Source organism: Gadus chalcogrammus, chromosome 10 (genome assembly GCF_026213295.1).
Source record: "Gadus chalcogrammus isolate NIFS_2021 chromosome 10, NIFS_Gcha_1.0, whole genome shotgun sequence".
Classification (NCBI taxonomy): Eukaryota; Metazoa; Chordata; class Actinopteri; order Gadiformes; family Gadidae; genus Gadus; species Gadus chalcogrammus.
Window position 1 is genome coordinate 18646464 of NC_079421.1, and position 20664 is coordinate 18667127.

At 52.2% G+C, this 20664-nt stretch overlaps 1 protein-coding gene across 1 annotated transcript in view; it reads right to left on the bottom strand.

The window, feature by feature from the left end:
- Window positions 1-6280: 6280 nt before the first annotated feature.
- The window catches only part of LOC130390763 (ephrin-B1-like), a 35130-nt gene continuing 20746 nt past the window's right edge, over window positions 6281-20664 (bottom strand). Inside the window, exon 2 of the mRNA XM_056600893.1 lies at window positions 6281-8109. Within this exon, the coding sequence (XP_056456868.1) occupies window positions 7761-8109 (349 nt within the window). The 3' untranslated portion in view covers window positions 6281-7760. The remainder of the gene's footprint in view (window positions 8110-20664) is intronic.

The window sequence follows — 20664 nt, forward strand, 5'->3', positions numbered from 1 at the left end:
AGAGAGAGAGAGAGAAGAGAGAGAGAGAGAGAGAGAGAGAGAGAGATAGAGAGAGAGAGAGAGCGAGAGAGAGAGAGAGAGAGAGAGAGAGAGAGAGAGAGAGAGAGCCAGGGGTAAAGTGCTTTAATAACATGAGGCATGAAGCAGGGCAGAGAGACAGGCTGACGGTCTGTACTCGCACACATCCACGGAGCAGACTAATTGAGATGAATACATGAATATATCGGCTTCATCAAGGAGCGGGCTAGAGGTGGTGGTGGTGGTGGTGGTGGGGCTCCAGTCGCCGTAACCCGTGGTTACCATTGAGATGCACTGCCGTCTGTGCGAGCGAGCCCTCCCCTCCACGAGGCTCCTGATGTCTCTCGCCCCCCCCCCCCCGCTCTCCCCCTTCTCTGCCGTCTCCCCCCCTCCCCCCTTCACCTCTAAACAAACTCCAGTGTAATAAACGAAAGGCAATAACCAGCGACAATAACCGCGAGCCCGCTAGCTCTCTCCGGATGGGAAGCCCCTCCGGATCCCCCTGTGCTAGCTAGCCTGGGTGGGCACGCGGGGAGAGACACTCGCTAGGCAGGGAAGGAAGCCATACGTCACAGACGCTGTACCCAGCCTCATCAACCTCCGCACTCACAGCGGGGTAAATTCCGCTTATCCCCCCCTGGGGCAATGCTTCTTACTACCCCAATCCCCCCCCCCCCACCATTAGCACCACCACGGCTAACCTGGGCTTATTAGCAAAGACAAGGAGGAGGAGGAGAACACGGAAAATCAATTCAGCCACAGTTTAAGCGCTAGCGTTAGCCACTTAGCGGGCTAATCGGCTACACGGGGATGGGGGATTCTCCCGAGGAGGGGGGGGGGGGGGGGGGGGAGACGTACGCAGGCCGCTTAGGTTTTAATTACGCCCCGGTGGCATCGGTGGAACCGTCTCAAACCGTATAAGGGCAAAGAGGATCTTAGCAGTGGTGGCAGAAGATGATCAGGGGTGAAGAGTGTTGGTCCGTTACAATGCGATGATTTAAACAAAATAATAAAAAACCGATGAAACCTGTACATTGGGACGCGTCTGGAATTCGCAGCCTCTCTTGAATACACATCCGCTCAACGTTTAAACAAACAAAATTATAAATTATCCACCCAGGGTGATAGATGTTTCCACTTTAATAGAAAAATATATATATTTACCCATTCCAACTGAAACATTCAAATGCTGGCCTCATCGAAACCCAAATATTTGCACTATAATCTGAATAATAGCCTAAGCGAGCGAGAAAGAGGTTGTTTGATAAAAATATACTTCAGATCTCAACAGAGAGGATTCCAGTAAAATAGTAGTGTAAACAAGCTATTAACATGTGTTTAAACAGGGAACACATTAGCAGGCTGATGTAAATGTTTAAACTTGTTTAAACTGCCCCCACTCTTTGATCTTGTGATTGCGTTATGCACTCTTTCTGCTCTCTCTCTGCTCGGTAAAACGGGTTGGCACTACCTTTTATATTTCCTTACGAGTTAAATATTAACGGCACTTCAGGGCAAGTATGGCCCGCTTCAACGTATTAGGGGCAAATCAAATCAGTGGGTGCAATGCAAGAGAGGCATAGAATACAGAGAAACAATGTGAGAACGAAGGAGAATGAAAGAAAATTGATTATTCTTCCTACTTCGATTTTATGCTTTGGTGCATGTAATGCCGTTACCGAACCATACTCGCTGGAATTCATGTGGGAGCTCTTAGAAGTAGATCATCTTAAGTGGTTAAACATTCCCCACGCAGACCCAAAGCTTTGTCTGATATTTTTTTCCGATATTGCTACCTCGTGTTGGGAGTTAGCATGAATCAAACTTGCAAAAAGATGCAGCCATGTAAATGCGTCCTCCATTTTGTTTGTGCGTCATTGTTTTAATAAAATCCTACCAACTTTAACCACCAGTCCCCTTATTTAAACAGTTCTGCATTTCTTTATACAAGCCCCCAAACATGGCGCAGAGTTTTCCTAATGTCAAACAAAAACAAATTCCAAATGCTTGCACCCATCATTTAAGTGGGTGTGATTTGATTATGTTAATTTAACATTAAATCTGCCACGTGAAATTAACCAATTTAATTCCCCATTACCTTTACCCTGGCACATTCAAACATACTAATTTGCAATCCCCGCATGTCTGCATGCAAATACGCATTAGATGAGCAGCCTGAATGCGCGTGTTTGTGTGTGCGTGCGTGTGACTGGGGACGCACGCCCACCCACAGGGGACCCTGCATTTGCACATATGGTGCGTTTACGTCCTGGTGAAAAGTAGGGCAGTGGGGGATCAACCTAGCGTCTTCAGATCATCTGAAGCCTGGGCTAACTTCAACCTTGACCTTCTGCCCCCCCTCCCCCCCCCCCTCCCCTCCCAAGAACCAGGAAACCAAAAGCAGGAAGTAGGGAAGTACTGGCGGTCACATCTGCGTACAGTGTAGCTGTAGCATATGGCGCATGCATCGCTGTGATTGGTTGGTTCGTCGCATGGCGGCTAGCATGTGGGCTACAGCTCAAGAATATCGGCAATGGAAACGAGAGCCCAGCGGCTATGAAAGCCACGGTTGCTGTTATTGAGACTCAACGGACGTATCCTCGCTGTTATTTTTTAATTCCGTCCGCTCCGAGCGCTGGGGAGAGGGTGTTGCTAGGCTGGTTTGTGTTAGTGTGTTAGGGTGGTGGGCGTTGTTTGAGGGTTTGTTGGTAGCTACTTATTAGAAAGACGTTGGCACACAGAGAGGAGAGGGTTGCATGCATAAAGCACTGAGTCATGCAAGAGGCCGTAATGTATAAACAAATATAGATCAGCCTGGATAAAAAAATGTCTAAATAAATATCGATGAACAATGCAAAATAGTTATAAACAAATGGAGATCAACAATGAAAGTGGAAGGCATGGACATCTATGGAGATACAACCTGTATCACTATATCCGTTAAGACATTTTCCTGTATCATCCAGGAAAATATATTAGAGAAAATGCATGAAGCAGCAGAAATATCCTATTCATGCTTAAGTCTTGATTTTTTATCTATGAGAGAGAGAGAGAGAGAGAGAGAGAGAGAGAGAGAGAGAGAGAGAGAGAGAGAGAGAGAGAGAGAGAGAGAGAGAGAGAGAGAGAGAGAGAGAGAATACAGGCAAGAGATGGCAACATGAGAAGACAGATAGAGAAAGATCGAGACGGAGATCGAGAGAGAAATTGAGAGAGATCGAGGGTACAAAAGACAACATAAAAGGGAGAGAGCGAGAGGTAGAAAAAGAGACCAGAGGGAGAACGTGCGGTGGAAGACGGGAGAGAGGGAGATGTGTTCCGCTCGGGCAGAGGGGCGCTGGGGTCGTGGGTGGATGTCGGCGTCCATGTTGGTGCGGCGGTATAGAGAGTGACAGCTGTCAGAGAGGATCAGGCTTACCCTGCTGGCTCTGAGGGGAAGAAGCAGGAGCAGACCGGACTGCCTGACAACAGCCCCTCTTCTCTCTCTCTCTCTCTCTCTGTCTCTACCTCGCCCTCTCTCTCTGTTCGCTGCCCTGTGGCAAAGCGTCCTTATATAGACCAGAGCTGGACCTGGCTGCCCCTTTCGACCGCAGCCATAGCACCCTCAAGACACCTAACATTATTTCCCTGACAGATTGGCCGAGGTAATAAAGCCAGTCCGGTTTGAGTCCTGAGGGGAAAATGAAAAAAGAGGATGTGGACAGGGGTTTATCTGTGAGCTAGTGAGTGCATGTGTGGGCTTTAGTGCTCGTGTGTGTCGGTCTGTGTCTGTGTGTGTGTGTTACTGTGTCCGTGTAATTATGTGGGTGTGTGTCTATAGACGCGTCTAGTCCTCTTTCTTTACCGCTCTATCTAGGCCGCTGTCTCGCTCACTCTTTTTTATGGCTCTCCAGTCCGTTCTCCCCATCATATTCGCCTCACCGTAAAAGCCTTCCTGTCTAGAACATGTCCCTCTCCCACGCACACACACACACGTGCACACACACACACACACACACACACACACACACACACACACACACACACACACACACACACACACACACACACACACACACACACACACACACACACACACACACACACACACACACACACACACACGCACGCACGCACGCACGCACGCACGCACCCCAACGGCCATTTTCTTTTAAAAACAGCCCATTTCATATCCTGTGTTTAGACAATAGCATGAAATACAACTGGGCTTGTGCGTTTCACACACATCAGAGGTAAATGGATAAGGGCTGGGGGAGGGCTGGGCGGGGGGGTGCGGGGGGGGGGGGGGGGGAGGAGAGGAGGGGGTCGTTGATGGACGGCTGAGCCTGTTGGCAGGCGGGCCGGTCTGGGGTTTAGATCAGCTCCAGGGTTATCACTGTTGAACCCCCTGCAGGGTCCATCCGACCTATGAACCCTGGGGGGGTTGGTGGTATGACCCTTTGTTTCCCCCCGGCTCCTGACAGGTCAGGCAGGGAGTAAATGAGGGAGGTTGGGGGGGGGGGGGGGGGTTCTCAGGAAAGGGGCGAGACGGACGGGACCGAATGGACGGGACCCCCTGTGGTGACACGAGAGCACCGGAGACACATGGAGCCCGACAACCACACACACACACACACACACACACACACACACACACACACACACACACACACACACACACACACACACACACACACACACACACACACACACACACACCTATACAAACAAACCATATGTTGCTTACTTACTGCCCCCACCAGTTGTTGCCTTTTGTACCACATGGAAGGGAGGGGGGAGGGGGGGGGGGGGGGGGGTTGTGTACAAGTATGTTTGTGTGTGTGCGTGTGTGTGTGTAGGACTTTGTGGAGGTGTTTGTGTAGCCGGGTGAGGCTGCCGGTGATCAAGGACAAGAATGCGGTCAGCGATGTTAACCGTTAGAGGCAGCGGAGCCGGGGCGCTCAGAGTGGAGTCTGGGGTGGAGGGAGGGGGGGGGTGGGCTGGGGGGGGGGGGGGGGGGGGGGGGCTGGGGTGGGAGACTGACGGCTAGGAGGTAGGTAAGAGGGGGAGGAGGAGGTGGTGGCGGTGCTTTGGACAGAAAAATGATTCAGGACAGTTTCAGAGGAATGTCCACTCCCCGTGCGTCTTGCTCCCGTCTGCGGACGCCCGGCCGTTAATCAGGACAGATAAGCCCGGGCCTTTTTAGTCGGGCAGATTTACACTCCTCGGCTGGTCTGGCTGGATGGCATTCCCAGCCGCCAAAGACAGGATAATGTACTCAGTGCGAGCCCCAACCCCCCCCCACCCCCCCCGCCCCCCGAGGCCCGTACAGTACACATGCGCATCTATACAGGCGCATGTGCACACACACACGCAAACACACACAAAGACACACGGTGGCAGAGCAGGAAAAAACTGTTTTGCAGGTGCAATTGATCACCTCTTCTGCCCCGCCCTGCTTTCTCTGGGGGTTTTTTTTGCGCTCACATGTGCGCATAGCTTGTGCCCGTGCATACACACACAGATATGTCCACAATAATGCGTGTAGGCGAGCACTCTCTCTCACTCTCACACACACACACACACACACACACACACACACACACACACACACACGTGTAGGCGAGCACTCTCACATACAAACAAACACATGCAGAATGTCCTCCCTCAATCAGACACACATGCAGTATGTTCACACACAGACACAGACACACACAGAGACACACAGAGACACACACACACACACACACACACACACACACACACACACACACAACCACAGAAAATATCGGCCATAGTGCAAACATGCATGATCTCAATGATAGACGTACTCTGTCATGTCGGTGTACACAAGGCAGCGCTAGGGGGGAAAACACGAGGGCGGGGGGTGGGGGGGAGACAACACATTACCATAATACCAAGACAAATACACCATGTGATTACTGCTGACGCCACAACGATACACTATATGAGCCTAATAATGATCCACCAACAGACGGTTTCTCAAAGGCACAACCTCGCTCTCCCTCCCTCTCTCTTTCTCTCTCCGTATCTACTCTCTCTCTCTCTCTCTCTCTCTCTCTCTCTCTCTCTCTCTCTCTCTCTCTCTCTCTCTCTCTCTCTCTCTCTCTCTCTCTCTCTCTCTCTCTCTCTCTCTCTCTCTCTCTCTCTCTCTCTCCCTATAACTCTCTATCTACTCTCTCTCTTTCTCTCTCTCTCTCACCACTCTCTACCTCTCTCATACTCAAGAGGAATGGTTTACCAACAGCTTATAGCCAGTATAATGTACTCAGGGCAAGGATAATGTGAGCATTCTCACAAACCAGCCATTGTAAGCCAGCCATAGTACCAGTCTAAGGGCTCCCTATCAAGGACTTTTTGTTTTGAATGTAAGAGAAATAATTTGATTCTTTCAAATTCTCCTCGCTTTCGTCGCACAACAACAATAAGGGAGAACCAGGCGGGACTGTGTTTCTGTTTAAAGCCCTAACGTCCCTCTGGAATATGATCAATATGGTGGGTCTTTGATCTGCCTCTCTGTGCTGTGCCACAGAGGAGACGTATTGCACGCAAACGCGGTAATGATGCTGAGAAAAGACGGAGCGCTTATATCCCTCGATGACAATACACAGGAAAAACGAGTTCGGAGAGCAGATTTGACCTTCCGACGAGACCTGTTGTGTAACTGAAACCGAGCTAATGGAGCTAGCTACGGAGCTAGCAGGTATATGCAATGGAATGTTACTTCAAATACATATTTATTTTTAGTCTATGTCTGAACAACTATTCAAAAGCCTCATATTTCTAATCTGTTGTATTTATGTGTTATGAGTTCACACACGCACCAAATAAAAGCAACTCATTAGTGAATAATGTTGGCACAAAGGGTTAAATACCCACTATGTCCCCATTGAAATCAATTGAATAGCATGGATTAACCATTGTGTGGGGTACAATACCCAAGTGATTTCCTTTAAGGAGTCACGAAAATATCCCATAGCTGGAGGCTAATCATTTGACAGGCTAGCTTCTCTCGGGGAGAGAGGGACGAATGATTGGCCCTTCTTCTCGTATAGCCACTACCCAGGTGCCCTTTAAACTGACCCTTCATTATGTCTGCGTAGATGGCTCAACAATCAGCCGCACCATGTGGAGGTCTGGAGGTGTGTGGGTGATTGTGTGCGCGATTATGTTTGTGATTGTGTGCGTGTGTGTGTGGCAATCAGGATGTGGCTGAACTTTAAGGTGGGCGTGCATTCCTTAAGAGCCACTGAGCAAGGTACTTCCTGGAGACGAACTCTGAGTCCAATCAGCAGAAGTAGTGGGTGAGGGAGGGTGGGGGTTCTTTATCCAGTGCATTAGCAGGTAAATTACAGTCTTTAAGTGAGAGCCCTCTCTAAGGACTAGTGACCACCCCACTGTCATGCTCCCCTGACCCCCCCTGACCTTCACCATCCAAACTACCCACCAACTAATAGGGAATGCGACTTGGGTCCAGCAGAACCAACCGGCAGGTATCACAGGAGGCTGCGGTTTCAGTAGCATTTGGGAGGAATAAACCTTCCCAAACTATAATTATTTCCGAAGTCGCATTTCAATCAATTAAGAAAAAGAGTGTCTTAGAAATGCAGTCGTAAGAAATGCAGTCCTAGCAATACAGTCCTAAGACTGCTAGGTTCTGAAACTGCAGCCTCCTCTACTGCAGGAATACTATTACTATATACCTTTGACAAACAGAACAGCAGAGGCGAGGTGAACCTGTACAGCTATCTGGCAGATGCCTGGCAGGACATTGGGGTTGGTTCTGATTTAAAAGGAAAGGAGAAGAAGCACTTACAGGTGATGAAGTAGTCGACGTCCCTCTTGAACTCCAGGCCCATGTAGTTGGGGCTGAACTCCTGGAACTTGATGGTGAACTTGATGTCCTTCTCGGGCTTGTTGCAGCTCACCAGCACGTTGGGGTCCAGCACAGTGCTGCAGGTGTCCGCCTGCTCCCGCTTCACCAGGTACAGCTTGTAGAACTCGTAGTCCCGGCCCGGGTCCGCCTTGGGGCAGATGATGTCCAGCTTGTCCCCGATATCCGGGTAGATCACCAGACCCTTTCCTGGGAGAAACCTGGAGGAGACGGAAAGAGGGAACAGCAGGGGTGAGGAACTTTCCTTCAAGGCCACATGGTTATTTGATGTTTTTTTGTAGACAGTGCACGTCATCAAGGAGCAGGTAGGATTTAGGGCGGATTAGACTGTGGAGAATACAGGGTTTTGGACCAGAACGTTTCGATCAAACCCTGCTACACTACTATCCTGTCCCTGTTCAGAAAAGGAATGGTGCAGAAGAGAAGGGATTTCCCCGTTCGTGACACGGGCAACGGACATTCGTTTCATTTGGTCTGGCGAAGGCTTTTAAAGTGTCTGTGTTTTGGCTCAGCTCTGCATGCACTGTACACACAGTAGGTGGTCCATTATTTATACAGTAGATCCCGTAATGAAACGGTCTCAGGCTGCCTCCCTGCAACAGCTAATTTGTGTCCTTCCAACAGCTGTTTTCTGTCAAAGAGTCTTGTGTGTGAGACAAGGAATCCCTTTCCGTTGCTGACTCATTAAAGCTGTTAGTTCTGAATAAGTCTGGCGGGCTAAGTGTGTCAAAAACAGGAAAACGACATGGCCAGTATCTCTGGAACGGACTGCCGTCTAACACTCAAGCATTCAAAGTCGCTTACATTTAAACAAACAAGAACCGTCTCTGACACACGCCAAAAGGTTTACCAGAGGACCAAACACAAGAACATACACAATACTTTCCAGCACAAAATGGCTGCCGCAGACAGATGGGAGCCGTTTGCGACGAAAGAATGCGAAGGGATTCGGTCAATATTTTCATTCGAGTTCACCAAGAGACCCGGAGCTTTAAGGGGATATCCAACCCTTTTCATTTCTCCTAAATTCAGTGTTCCAAGATGAAGACAAAGCAGCAGGGTCAGGAGCGAGGTTAAGACTTCCTGGTCCATCTTTGCTGGGCCCTGATCATCTACTGGAGGGGGGGATTAAGTTAATCCATCTGGCTTGACTGTACCTCTCCACCTGGCTCCCTGGTGCCAACTCAATCAGATCAGCCTAGCCTTTATTCGATGAAGGTGCGGTGCAGATGGGACCCGAAGTGGGCGTACGTGCAGCTTTGAATCTGAGCGCGTGTATATGTGTCAGTGTATGTATGCGCTATGCTATGGTGTGTGTGCGTGTGTGATTCGGCGAGTGTGTTTGCGTGCGTGTGCATGTGCCGTGGCGAATGGATGTGCTTCAGCGCACACACTTGTGTGCTTATGTGTCAAAAGACAGACGTGTGTGTGTGTGTGTTTGTGTGTGTGTGTGTGTGAGGGGGTGCAGGGAATGAGCTGAGGTTGCGGTCTGATAGTGTTGGTATGAGTTCTGACTAGGGGTCTGGGGGGATGACCGACTGAATCATTGTTCTGGACTCGTTCGGGGGGCTTAAAATGTCAACATGGTTCAGCTCTGCTGTCCCAGTTAACCAAGCATTAACCCAGACAGCCGGACAGACCACGGGTGTGTGTGCGTGCATGTGTACGCGTGTGTGTGTGTGTGCATTTGTATGCATGTGTATGAAATGTGCATGTGTGTGTTGGGGGGGGGGTCCCAGACTGCGAGCACAGCAGCAATACTATCAGCTAGATCTGCCCATGCCAGCGGATTTAGACAGGATTTAGCAGAGCACACTGCATTTGTTGTTTTTTCTGATCCGTTACGTTTTAACAAGACATCAGGGGCTGCCCCCCCCCCCCCCCCATACCCTATTGTCTAGCTCTTTATGTCCCCCCCCCCCCCCCCCCCCCCCCCCCCCCCTCCTATATTCTTCCTATTTTTCCCTGCCTGGTCCCCTCTCTCACTCGCTCTCTCTCTCTCGTTCTGCTCCACCAGAGTAATCTCACCTTATCTCCAGCCCCCCGTTTCATCATCACACACATCATTTCACAGCTAAATAACTGACTCTCCAGACCGGCCCTCGGCAGGGAGGACCCCCACGCCCGACACCCCCACAGAAGCATGTCTACAGGCTTCTGAGAGAGAGAGAGAGAGAGAGAGAGAGAGATGGACGTGCGAGCATGAGATAAAGAGGGTATGATGGCTTTGCTCCTCCTCTGATACGGCGACACAAGCAAACAGCGGCCATTGTGCTAAACGATCATTTATAAAGTCGTCTTCCGCGACAAATACTCCCCATTAAAATGAACATGATTGGATTAGGGCCCTTTTGACATTCGCGGCGGCTTTGGATGACGGACGGCGGCCATTACCGAATGAATGAACTCATTCAACAAAGTAAAAAAAAGAGTGTGTGAGATAGAGCCCCAGAAAAAAGGATAAATATGCGTGAGGGTCCAAATCGTGGTTATGATGTCATGAAAGAATATGCATATTAGAGGCCTCTGGCGCTAGGGCCGAGCCAAGCCCTGCTTGGAAGTGGTTGTTTCCACGCTATTGTCTGGTATTGGGGCTGGGAGGTTGGGGCGGCGATGGGGGAGAGAGGGGGAGAGGGTGAGGGTGGTTAATTCATGGACGATAAGAGAGGGAGAGAGAGTGCAGGGCACCCTTTGTCCAAACATCTACCGACAATTTGCTCGTTTTCAGCAGCGACCCTCTCTTGTGTGTGGTTGCGGATGTGCGCGCCGTGCGCGTGCGAGTGTGCGTTTTCTGCGTGTGTGTCGATGACTGCGCAGGTGTGCGGTGTGTGTGTGAGTGCACACGGACACATGCAAACACACGTGCGTGTGCGTATGAAGACAAGGACACAATCAGCCCCTAATTGGATCTACAAGATGCATCAGTGAGGCATAAACAGGTTTCCATGGCAACGTGAGGCTTTGTCGCCACAGCGCCGCCCCCCCCCCCCCCCCCCCCCCCCACCCACCCACCCACCCATCCAATCGCGTCTCCTATCCACACCTCCCTCTTTCTCTCCATTTCCCCTCCCACCCCATCTCAGCCCTTCAATTTCTTCTCTCAAATCCCATTCCTTCTCTCTCCCTTTATCCTTCACTCTTATTCACCTCCTCAACACCCCCCCCCCCCCCCCCTCACCCCCCCCTCCCTCACCCCCCACGCTCATTCCCACTCTCTTCTCGCATACATAAAAAACACCTACAGAAAAACAAGTGGGAACCTGCCTCTGTGAGAGAGCCCAGTGCCAAAAAAAACAGAAAACACAATTAACTCCTTTTAGATGTGTTACGCTCAACAAGCAGTGGATTTTTCCTCATTTTTTTAGCGGTTTGCATTCAGGGCGTGTCAAAAAAACTGGCGACTGCTCAAAAACGTTTTTGAATTTTGGAAAAAAAACGGTTGAAAACCCTGTTTAAATAAGCCCCCGGCAGCCCCGGAATATTAAACTATCCCGTCCTCGCTCGTTATCTTTTCCCGGCGTTTTCCCTTTTCTCCCTATACCCTCTCTGCCCCGTCCCTCCTCAGCCCCCTTATCAAAGTGAGAAGCAACACATTCAGATGAATTACTGCGATTCTCCACCAAATCTTGATATCCTAATATCCCTTAAGGATTTAATCACAAGCCTGCCCCCCTTGTCATTGATTCAATTCTTCCCTCCCGAGCGGGCGCACTAGCTGGCGGTGCGGTAGAAAATCCTAAGTTAATTCTGTGCTTCTGTTTCCCAGCCTTTGTTAACTGTCTGCTGTAATGAGGCTCTGGCTGGTGCTGCGGAGGTCTGGAAGCACCATCACAGATGGGAAAGAGGCAACATAAAAGAAATAGGGCAGCAATTAGTGTTTAGCCCACTTTTAAAAACCCTCCACTTGGCACGCCGAGGAATAGAGCGAGACCCCGGACCGGAGGATGTGAGACTAAACGGGTGGGATTGTGACTTTGTCTTTCGTTTGTCTCTCTGTCAGCTTAATCAGTTTTCCCCCGGTGCCCGGCCCGGCCCGGCGCGGGTCCCCCCCCCCGCTCGCCAGAGAGACGCCACACGGGCGGCGCGCGGCACGAGGGGGGGTCTGGCGTCGGGACGGTCCCGGGCGCGGACCAGAGGAGGGGATTATTGCGCGGCGTTTAGAAAAAATGAGGTCGAAAAGGGAGAAGGGGGGGGGTGGGGGTAAGAGGGAGCAGGGGGTGATGTACTGGGGGGGGGGGGAGGGGGCTGAATTGAATCTTTCATTCGCGTTTCGTTTGTGTAGAGACCCCCGCCGGCCGAAGAAACCTGTTGATGGAAGGGAAGAAGAGCGCGCAGAGGAAGAGCGAAGACACCGGCTGGGGTTTTTCTTGGAAATCACCCTGAACGCATGGTTCCCCCCCCCACCCCCCACTCCGAGCGTCAATCGAGGTGGATCAGCGCGTTGCAAACAAAATAAGGAGCGTCATTCTTGAAAGCAGAACCCCAACGAGGCCCAGATTGTTTCATCTGGACGCCGTTGCGGCACCGCCGAGTCCTGCAAAGAGTTTACAAAAACAAGAGCCGGAGTACAGCCCAGCGGGGAGAGAGAGAGAGAGAGAGAGAGAGAGAGAGAGAGAGAGAGAGAGAGAGAGAGAGAGAGAGAGAGGGAACAGAACAGAGTACAGCCCAGCGGAGAGAGAGAGAGAGAGAGGGAACAGAACAGAGTACAATGGAACGAGGGGAAGTAGACTGCGGGGAACGTGAAGAAAGAAGAGGCAGAGAGAACAAGAACAACAGAGCGACAGAGGAGAGGTTAGGGGGTTTGGGAAAGGAGGAGAGAAGCGAGAGAGGGGAAGGAGGAGAAGAGAAAAGAGAGTAGAAAAAAGAAAAGGAGAGAATAGGCGAGGAGAGGAGGGAGGAGGGAGGAACGCACCCGCCTCCTTTCACATTCCACTGGTGAATATGAGCACATGATCTCACATATGCCACCCCCTCCCTCTTCCACACACACACACACACACACACACACACACACACACACACACACACACACACACACACACACACACACACACACACACACACACACACACACACACACACACACACACACACACACACACACACACAGAGCCCCATACACACAGACAAGCACAAACCCACACATACACGGATGTGGAAGCACACAAAAGCCCTGTGGGGTGCATCCTGGGCCTTCCCACTGCAACTCCCCGGACGCCCCCCATTCATACGCCCCTGCCCTCGACGACTTCCATATAATACGCCGCCTACACTCGAGCCCACTCAATGCCCCCTTACTGAGCCTCCAAATCCCTCCCTCGCTCCCCTCTTGCCCCCTCAGCCCCCGTCAAGCCTGCACAGACCCACACCCAGACCCGAGCCAAGGCCCCTACCCAAGCCCCAGCCCAGGCCCCTGGCCAGGCCCCAGGCCCCAGGCCAGGCCCCAGCCCAGGCCCCTGGCCAGGCCCCAGGCCCCTGGCCAGGCCCCAGGCCCCAGGCCAGGCCCCAGCCCCTTGGCCCAACAGTGGCAGCCTGTCTCCACTCTCAGAATGAGCAAAGTCATGGGAGAGTTGGTGAGGGGAGAGTTGGTGAGAGATGGACAGATGGGAGGTGGAGAGGGAGGCGTTGAGGCGTATGGAGGGAGGGAGGGAGGGAGGGAGGGAGGGAGGGAGGGAGAGAAGGAGGGAGGGAGGGAGGGAGAGGAAGGCGGCGAGGCGTATGGAGAGAGAGGGAGGGAGGGAGGGAGGGAGGGAGAGAGGGAGGGAGGGAGGGAGGGAGGGAGAGAGAGAGGGAGGGAGAGATAGAGGGAGGGAGAGGGAGGCGGCGAGGCGTATGGAGGGAGAGGGAGAGAGGGAGGGAGGAAGGGAGGGAGAGAGAGAGGGAGGGAGAGGGAGGCGGCGAGGCGTAGGGAGGGAGAGGGAGGAAGGGCGAGAGGGAGGGAGGGAGGGAGGGAGGGAGGGAGGGAGAGGGGAAACGGCAGTGAGGAAGGGAGGAGAAGAGTGCTGGAGAAAGAGAGCAGGTGAGATAGCATAAAGAGAGGGAGAGAGAGAAAGGGGGAGGGTGAGAGAGGGGACTACAAAGAAAGAAAGCAGTGGGACACAGTGACAGACACACAGACAGAGAGACCGATTGAGCGAGAGACAAATACAGAGAGAGAGCTAGAGAGAGAGAAAGAGGCCGGTACAGACCGAGTGATCGAGGGAGTGGAGCCAAATGGATTTGTAACCCCTAAGTAATTCCATGAACATGCCATATATATCAATTAAAAACAATTATCTGTACGAGGTGAACAGAGATCCCCCGTCTGCACTGACCAGCTGAGCCAGCGGCTTGAGATGGATACAGTTTCTTTCTCTGTCTCTATCTCCCCCTCTACCTCTCTACTCCTCTCCCCTCTCTCACCCTCTCTTCCTCTCTCTCTCACCCTCACCTCCTCTCTCTCTCTCCCTCACCCTCTCTCTCTCCCTCACCCTCTCTCTCTCCCTCCCCCTCTCTCTCTTCCTCTCCCTCTACCTCTCTCCGGTTTTCCATTAAAACACAAAGACAGGCGACAACCTCAAATACGCATGACATTACCTTGACACACGCCAAACACAAATACACCACCATATAAACACACACACACACACACGCACAAAATCACATAAACCCACACAAATAAACACACAAACTAACGCACACGCACCAACACACACACAAAGACGCGCGCGTTTTCCAACAGAATAGGTACTCTACTCCCACATCTCTATCAGCAAGGTAATTACCGCGCCACGAAAAAACCATACCCTCAACAATTATCATTTTCTCCCTCATATTATCCACAAAAATCGCCACTTCTACGTTGCCCTTTCTAAACTGGGCAGCTGGATTGCCGTATGGACCGTAGCCGTAGTCACCGTTTTCGCACTGGAAAATGTGGTTCCACCGTTTCCCTCGCGTATACATTCCATATCGAGTTTTCCCCCCCTTTATTCCCTCCCTCTTGGTTGTTTTTCAAGCGCCCAGGATTACTTTAAAACATTACAAGTCATTTATCCACATGACCGAGTTCGTAGTGCGGCACTCCCGAGAAACAAAAAGCAGGATTGTGCGCTTGGAGACGGCTGTTGGACGAGATTTAATCACGCCTTATAATGCCAGAGATTTTGAAGCTGCTTCGCTCGCCGGAGGCCAAACTCAAGAGTTGTCTAATCATAGGGTACCAAACACATCCCACTCCCAGCCAGTCAATCAATATTAAACGTGCTGCCAGCCAAGACATAGGCCCTCAGCTGAAAAACACACTCTCACCCTCTCGCCTCGCTCCCCAAGGCGGATATTTGTCCGTCTGCACAATGGAAACATTGAAAAACATCAAAATGGACACGCTCTCTCTCCCGCTCTCGCTCTCTCTCCCGCCCTCTTTGCGGTTGCGTTTCGCCCTCCCGACACAGTGTTGACAATGTGATCTTTCATTCCGTTGGAGGAACGTTTATAGTTTATAGACTATAGCTAGATAGCGATGCCAAGCTGTCAGCATCTCTATCTGGCTTCGCTTTCTGACCCCCCGTCGCGTTTCTTAAGAGCCGCATTTCCAGGCGCCCGGGCAACTTGACCGGACGCGACCTCCCCGGAGGTCCTCCCTGCTATCTCCGTCTCTCTCTCTCCGTCTCTCTTTATCTTCTGGACGGCCGTGAGAGAGGACGAAGGTGGAGCAGAAGACGGCGGTCCGTCGGGTCAGGGGGATGTGTGAGCGCCAGCCGGCCCAGAACATTTGTATATATAGCTGGCTTCTGTCAGCCTGTCGCGGTGGGGTCGGCTTGGGTTGGCTGGGTGGGTGGGTGGGTGGGTGGGTGGGAAGGGTTGGTTTGCGGGGAGGGTAATGAGGGGAGGGGGGGGGTGCGGGCAGATGTTCTTAGGAAGGCCGGACTGTAAACAAGAGCACGTAAACACGCCCTGGGAGTGTACACACACCGGTTTCCTCACATGTTGGGAGACGGTAAACAATGCTGGTGAGCGGCGCTAGGCCAAGCGGGGGGGGGTGACGCGCACACGCATAACCTACCCCCCCCACACACACACACACACACACACACACACACACACACACACACACACAGGAAATCCCAAAACACACACACACACTAAAAAACACACACACACACACACACACACACACACACACCGGCATTACACGTATATACATACACAGAGGGGATTGTGGCGGTAAGAAAAACAAGGCCCATCTGTTCCTGACAATGTTTAGCAAAGTAGGAGAGATCTGAGCCTAATTATGGCGAAGCGGGTCAAACCACGCCGTGCGGACGCTGTGGGCCCGGGCCCGCGGTGCCGGGGGGATTAGGGGTCCGCTCCATACAGTGGCCCGGCCCTGGACTCATAAGGCCCTGCCTCATTCCTCCGGCTGGGGGTCGTCGGCGCCATCACGGGGGCGCAATGAGGCCGACATGTCACACACATTGGAGACAAGGACAACACAAGCCCGCATTCCACTCTGCCGGGCGACGCGACGTCCTCAGCGTGAACACGGACACCGCTGTCTCCCCGAGACGAGTCGGCAAACACTCACACACATGCACAGGCAACCACACACACACACACACACACACACACACACACACACACACACACACACACACACACACACACACACACACACACACACACACACACACACACACACACACACACACACACACACAGTCTACTCTGCAGCCGAGTTCTCGGTTAGTACAGTCAACACTCTGGCATGTAGAGTCAAATAAGATTCTGAGTGATTCATAGCAACAGTTGCACAAAGACAGTTTCGCAACGCACACACCGACCCACATACACAAAAACAAACAAACACACACACACACACATACACCAATATGCACAAAAAACACACACACAAAGTCGGATGCACAAGCCACTGAACAAACACACACATACGCGTACACACACACACACACAAACACACAAACACCTCGCACTTGTACCGCCACTCCAGGATAGACAGCGCGGGGGCACACATCCACTCAATCAATGTCACATGACGGGCCCTCGCGTCCCACGTCAGCCCTAATAGGCTAACAAGACGAGGGCCAGATGGCCGCGCCAGGCAGCACAACAAGTGGACACACCGCCACGTAAGACGGCAGAGAGACAGAGGAAGACAGAGAGAGAGAGAGAGGAGTGTCAGAAGTCATTAGCGCAGAGAAAGACCATAATCGCTCTCTTCTTTTGGCTCCCTCTGTGGCTTCCCATCCGAGCCACCGAAGCCCATCCCCGGGGTTAGGGTTAGAGCAAGGGGGGCCTCGCAGAGCTAACTGTCTGTCTGTCTGTGTGTGAGGGAGGTTTTCGGTGTGTGTGTGTGTGTGTGTGTGTGTGTGTGTGTGTGTGTGTGTGTGTGTGTGTGTGTGTGTGTGTTGTGCGTGTGTGCGGCGGTGATTGAACGCCCTCCGCGGTATCACTGACAGCGGGGAGAAGGCCCAGGCTGTTGCCCTCTAAGTTCCCCCACTTACTGCAGCCTCACGGGCTCCCGGCTCTGAGCTCCACCAGCTGGGGAGGGGAGCGAGGCAGAGGGGGGAGCGAGGCAGAGGGGGGAGCGAGGCGGAGGGGGGAGCGAGGAGGAGGAGGAGGAGAGGCGCGGAGAGGAGAAGAAAGGAACAGGAGAGGAAAGGGAAGGGGAAGAAAGACAAATAAAAGCGGTGTTGACGGGAGGGAGGAATGAGCCGTGTTCAAATACACTGAGAAAATAAGGAGCAGGGAGAGTGAGAAGCGGGGGGACGGGGGGGCGGGGGGGCGAGGAGAGGAGAGGCGAGGAGCCCAGAGGAAAGAGGGGGTTTGGGGAGATGGAACTGAGCTGGGGTCGGTGTCAGCCCGAGTTTAGTCCTGGTGCTGCTCCGTGACCCAAACACACACAATGCCTTGCTTCATCCCACAGTTCCTCTTCTGGCTACAGTACAACACACACACACACACACTGAGACTCACACACACACACACACTGAGCCTCACACATGCACACTGAGACACACACATGAACACACACACACACACTGAGACACTCACATGCACACACACACACACACACACACACACACACACACACACACACACACACACACACACACACACACACACACACACACACACACACACACAGAAACACCGAACACACACACACACACACTCTGAGACACACACACAGAAACACCGAACACACACACACACTCTGAGACACACACATGAACACACACTGAGACACACAAACTCTGAGACACAGACACACACACTGAGACACACACACACAGGCACACACACATGCACACACACACACACACACTCTGAGACACACACACACACACACGAAGGAGCCAGCTGCCTCCCATCAGTGAGGAGCGGCCGCAGATGGGCCCTGCATGGTCCGTAAAGATCTCTCCACGGGCCCCCGGTCTCAGGCCCCTGCCAGAGCCTCCTGGCCGGCCAGTCACTGTACGCGTCCCCGCCGCGGGGAGAGGAGTTTTGCTGTACGTGTGCAGGCCTCTGGACCCCGGTGCCTTGGTGTGGGGGGGGCAGCAGGCAGAGGGCCGGTCCTTATGTGTTGAAGGAGGTGCGTCCGAAATGTACACACACACGGTAAGTGTGTTGAGAGGGGGTGAACTGCTGCGTGGCCATGTACTTGTAGCGAGGGGAGAGCGAGTACGATGTTTTTAAAAAGAAAAAGCTCTGTGTTTTTTTTTCTATGGGTCTGACGCAGCCGAGACTTGAATGTGTTCTGGATGGGAGGAGGAGGATTTTGGGGCGATGGTGGGGGTGGAGGGGGGTTCCCATCCAGCAGAGACTGGTCAGTCCGCAGTCGGACCGGGTCGTAAGGTTCTAATCAGCCCGGCACAGCGCCCAGGCAGAAGAAACCGTCTGAATGAACAAACGCGCTCTCTCTCTCTCTCTCTCCCTCTCTCCCTCTCTCCCTCCCTCCCTCTCTCTCTCTCTCCCTCTCTCACCAGATAGTATTTCAGTGCCCCCCCCGCCCTCCCTCCTGCTCAGAGAGGTTCAAGAGATTGTGTGGGGGGGATGAGGCGGTGAACAGCCAGAGTGGAATGAACGAGTAGAGAAAAAATAATTATAACCATTATCAAAACCCCACACAGCTGGCCAGGGGTGGCGAACCGGCGGCCATTTTCTACACTTGCTATCTCCCACAGTCCATCGATAACACAGACGTTGTGTTGGTCGGGAGCCCGGTACCCCCCTCCCTGGGGCAAGGGAGGTACCCGGGCTCTATAATGTTAACTCTTGGGCCGTGTGGAAGACTCACACCAGCACGGGCACGATGGCGCGACGTGGGACGGATGCCTGAGTCGAGATGCCTGCGTACGGATGCATTGTCATGAGTTTTTTTCAGGAAGCAATCAGGCCGGGAAAACCCTGAAGACTTGTTTTTTTTAGGAACGCGAGAGACAGGGAGTCTCTTAATGCGTTTAGCGTGCTTGGCTCGTTTTTCGCAGTTTTCCACATTTGGGCTGGGATGTGTCGACTAAGGGGTATTTGGTCACTCTGGTCGTCTCTAGGTCATTTCTGGTAACCTAATCAACGTGTACATCCCCTCCCCCAGCCCTGTCCCCTCCCCTCCCCTCCCCTTCACCTGGCACCAGAAGCACGGTAGTCTCCTGGAAACCCCTGTTATGATTAATTTAGCAAAAGGGAAATTCTCTGTTCGCTCGCCTCCTTCCAAGGGAAGTGGGAGGGTCAAGGTCGAACCCAGAACAATACCCTACCACTGCTTTGGGGGTGACACATGTTTTGCTGACAGTGTGGAGGTGGTGGTCCTTGGGTTAAATGGTATTTTTCTACAGGACCGGTGTAGGCCTGGTAACCAACACACAAACACACACCGACAACTCATGTACTTTGTGTTTTTTATCCCTCTCTCCTCCTCTCTCCTACCCCACATTGTAAAAAAGGGAAGCTTGGACTGCCTCGATTCGAATTCAGACAGCCACCCCTTTCAGCCACCCCTTTCCTGCCATGAATTTTTATGGCGGCTCTGTGCGATCAAAGTGGAGTCGAAAGCGATGTTTTATGAGCGAGCGGCTGTTGTTAGCAGGTGTTAATATGACACAGCTACAGTACGAGGGTTGAAGAGCTGGAGGCTCATCAAAAAATCTGCTGCAGGAGAACAAAGGATTAGATCCTGAAATGGGAGGCAAAACAAACAGGGGGTCCCAGATCGATCAATCTTGGGGGGAGGGGGGGGGAGATGGCTAGCCATGACATGCCGGATCTGAACTCTAAAGTAAAAAGATAGCACAGCTAGCAAAGTTCAAAACACTTCCATTGTTCGTCTGTCAGCGTTGAGGACAATTGCGGTGGAGAGAGGGAGGGAAAGCTGTAACACAATATTTATCTTGTGTCCCGTCCTCAGAGACGGTACTTCTGCTCTTTTCTTCCTGTATTCCTGCTATTGTAGCGCCCGCAGCATGATGGATGGGCTAAGTAGAGTCCAGAAGGTGATCTCTGCTGTCTGCTACCAGTGCAGCCCAGTCACTCACACATTCCCCCTGGTCTCCAAACTCAGGGAACTGCAATAATTCAGTTGCTGACCGGGAGAAAAAAAAAGAGGTTTTTGTTTTTTTTGTTGGCATTTGTTTGTTCGGTTTTTCTTTTGTTTTATAATTTTTTTCGCATTCCGCTTTTTGTGGCATTTCGACAAAGCATTTGGTCGGCGGTTTCTCTTCTTCATTGTTCTCAAAAATGCTTTTCCTGGGAAACGG